Source organism: Sinocyclocheilus rhinocerous, unplaced genomic scaffold (assembly GCF_001515625.1).
Source record: "Sinocyclocheilus rhinocerous isolate Xijiao unplaced genomic scaffold, SAMN03320098_v1.1 scaffold397, whole genome shotgun sequence".
Taxonomy (NCBI): domain Eukaryota; kingdom Metazoa; phylum Chordata; class Actinopteri; order Cypriniformes; family Cyprinidae; genus Sinocyclocheilus; species Sinocyclocheilus rhinocerous.
The window spans coordinates 342,341-344,874 of record NW_015663491.1 but is presented as its reverse complement, the minus strand read 5'-3'; the positions used below and the strand labels follow the sequence as shown (position 1 = coordinate 344,874).

The 2,534-nt window shown below is 40.0% G+C and overlaps 1 protein-coding gene across 3 annotated transcripts in view; it reads left to right on the top strand.

Moving 5' to 3' along the window:
• The window catches only part of LOC107728869 (C2 domain-containing protein 2-like), a 13,614-nt gene that overhangs the window by 4,311 nt on the left and 6,769 nt on the right, over positions 1-2,534 (top strand). For 2 of the 3 annotated variants that reach the window (XM_016539166.1, XM_016539168.1), the window contains exons 4-7: positions 551-649; positions 744-890; positions 1,174-1,291; positions 2,061-2,169. In XM_016539166.1, coding sequence (XP_016394652.1) covers positions 551-649; positions 744-890; positions 1,174-1,291; positions 2,061-2,169 — 473 coding nt within the window. The remainder of the gene's footprint in view (positions 1-550; positions 650-743; positions 891-1,173; positions 1,292-2,060; positions 2,170-2,534) is intronic. The other variant, XM_016539167.1, reaches the window with a different exon arrangement.

Here is a 2,534-nt window from a genome sequence, read left to right as displayed (position 1 = left end):
TTTTTTTTTTCTTACCTCTGATGCACTGCATCGGCGCGTGACGCATCTTCTTCTTGCTTTACGGCAGATTGCAGATTTATAAGTGCATTAAGAAGATGCGTCACGCGCCGGCTGTCGAGGACGTGCTCAGGACAGTTCAGACATTGCAGTGTATCAGAGGTAAAAAAACGATATAAATACTGTTCAGTTTCTTGCAATGTATCGTCATGAGCCGCAGGGTTTAATTTGGTTTTGTTTGTGTATGTTTTTTTTTTTCTCTCAAAGCCGTGATTCCCATTCACTTCCATTATATGACTGACAGACTGCAATGGTTTGAGTTAAAAATCTTTAAAAATCTCGTTTGTGTTCTACTGTAGAAACAAAGTCACCTACATCTTGGATATGGTAAGCAGATAAACATCAAATTTTAATTTTTGGGTGAACTATCCCTTTAAAAGAGGTTTTAGGCTTTACAATTTTGCACACAGTGTCTCATGGCTTACTGCTCTGATCAGCCCTTGTTTTGAGTCTATGGTTGCAAGTAACGTTTGTGTGTGTATTGTTGGCACAGCTGGCCCTACAGATGAAAGAGGTGAATGAGGAGGTGGAGATTTCCTGGGGGGTGCTTCACCTGGACTCAAATTTGCAGCTTACACCAAGTTTTACACAGGTACATTCACACATCAAACCACTCGAGATTGCACACTCCATCGTTTGTAAATCTCAGTAGGTTTTTAAAGGGTGACATCTGCTCATTTTTTCAGAATGCCCATGACTCACTATGTGTGTTTCAGGGAGATTGTGAGAATCTAAGTGAAGCCGCTGTGAACGACAGGCTCAGACAGGTCTTAAGTCGAGCTCAAGCATCCGTAACTCTGAGCAGCCGGCCTGCAGAGTCTGTAGAAGTCAAGGTACTACCCTGCAAAAATGTGCTAAATGTTTAATGTTAATCATATTAACTTTAGCATTTAATCCTCTCTAAAACACTCCATATCAAACACAGAAGCTAATAAATGTGTATAACCCTATTTTGTTTATCCTTAGGCCTTGATTATATGATGTGGTAAATTTCATAGTATTCAGAAAGTTATATAACTTTGGAATTTGCTCAGAATGGAGAGAAAAACACAGAAAAGGATGTTGCTGTTGATGTTATGAGTGATAATGCTTTATTTCCTCTGTCCTCTTTAACAGGAAGTAAGGAACAAGACCTCGCAGGTGACCTCACCCCCAAAGCCCCCACGAGCTCATGAGTGGAAACTATTAGTGAAGAACATCCGGGTCACATGCGAACAGGAGGATGGTGCTGCAGGTCACTGAAACACACTCATATTCCAGCAAAATACATGTCCTTCCAGTTCTCTTTAATATTTAGCCTAATCATTTAGACAGGTTTATGCAATATGCAAGAAAATTAAATGTATTGATGATAAAGATTTCTTTTCAGCATGTGAAAATGTTTTTAGCATTTTAATATCACTTTATGCATCTCTTTCAATCACTGGCAGCTGTTTGTGATGGGCCATTTCTAAATATATGGTCACATGACAGATTCTCATTCTCTGAAATCCCATATGTCTTGTTTATTAGATGGAGCTCATACACACCACAGACCTCAGCTAATGTTTTCATATTGCTTGGATCGAAGAAAACAAGGCATTTATTTGGATGAAATTTTGTTGTGGGCACAAAGTGCAGGCTACACTTCCCAAAAAGCACCGCCCCCGCAACTTATTCAGTTAACTGGCCGTGTTTCCCTCAATCAGGATGTCCCTTCTGTTCGGAAATCATTTCCGGAAGTGGTCTAATAGTCCCGCTGCTCTCCAGCCAAGTCACTATTACAGCCCAGCAAGCACTTACCGGAGACAACTGGCATCTCATCCATTTTATGCATAATTCATTTTGGCAAAGAGCGTTTTCTGCGTTAGTCAGTTATTTAGCTCGAAAACACTCCTAGATCTCTTCTTTTTGTCTTTTGCCGCAAATACCTGGTTTTATTTCAATGTAGATTAGCAAATGGGCCTTCTTTTGGAAGGATATTGCTTGTGCTTGGTAAAGAACTGTTTGTATTCTGGTTTCAGGCGGCATGAATCCCCAGTGTATCCTTCAGTTGGACGATCCTCCTCAGAAGGTCACCAGTTCAGTCTTGACTAACACATCCACCCCTGCCTGGGACCAGCCCTTCATATTGTGAGTTCAGGTCCACTTCCATCTGCTCCCTCCTCAGCTGCTCCTGCAAACTTAATTTATCCCCATTAAATGATTTTTTTTTTAACCCATTTGCTGCTTTCATAGAAAAGTACAGTAGAGGTAGGACAGGAAAATATTAGGAGAGAAGGGGGGTGACATGATGCGGAAAACGTGAATCAGTCACATGTTGGGGGGCAGCACTACCTGTTTAGCTGGGAAACCTGTTTGAAAACAATCAGAGTTATTTGTGCTCTTCTGTTTTGTAATACTAGTAGCATAAATGAATAAATATATAATTTTAATTAACAAATCTTAGGTTGTTTATATGTATGTAAATGTGTGTGTGTGTATATAAATAAATAAAT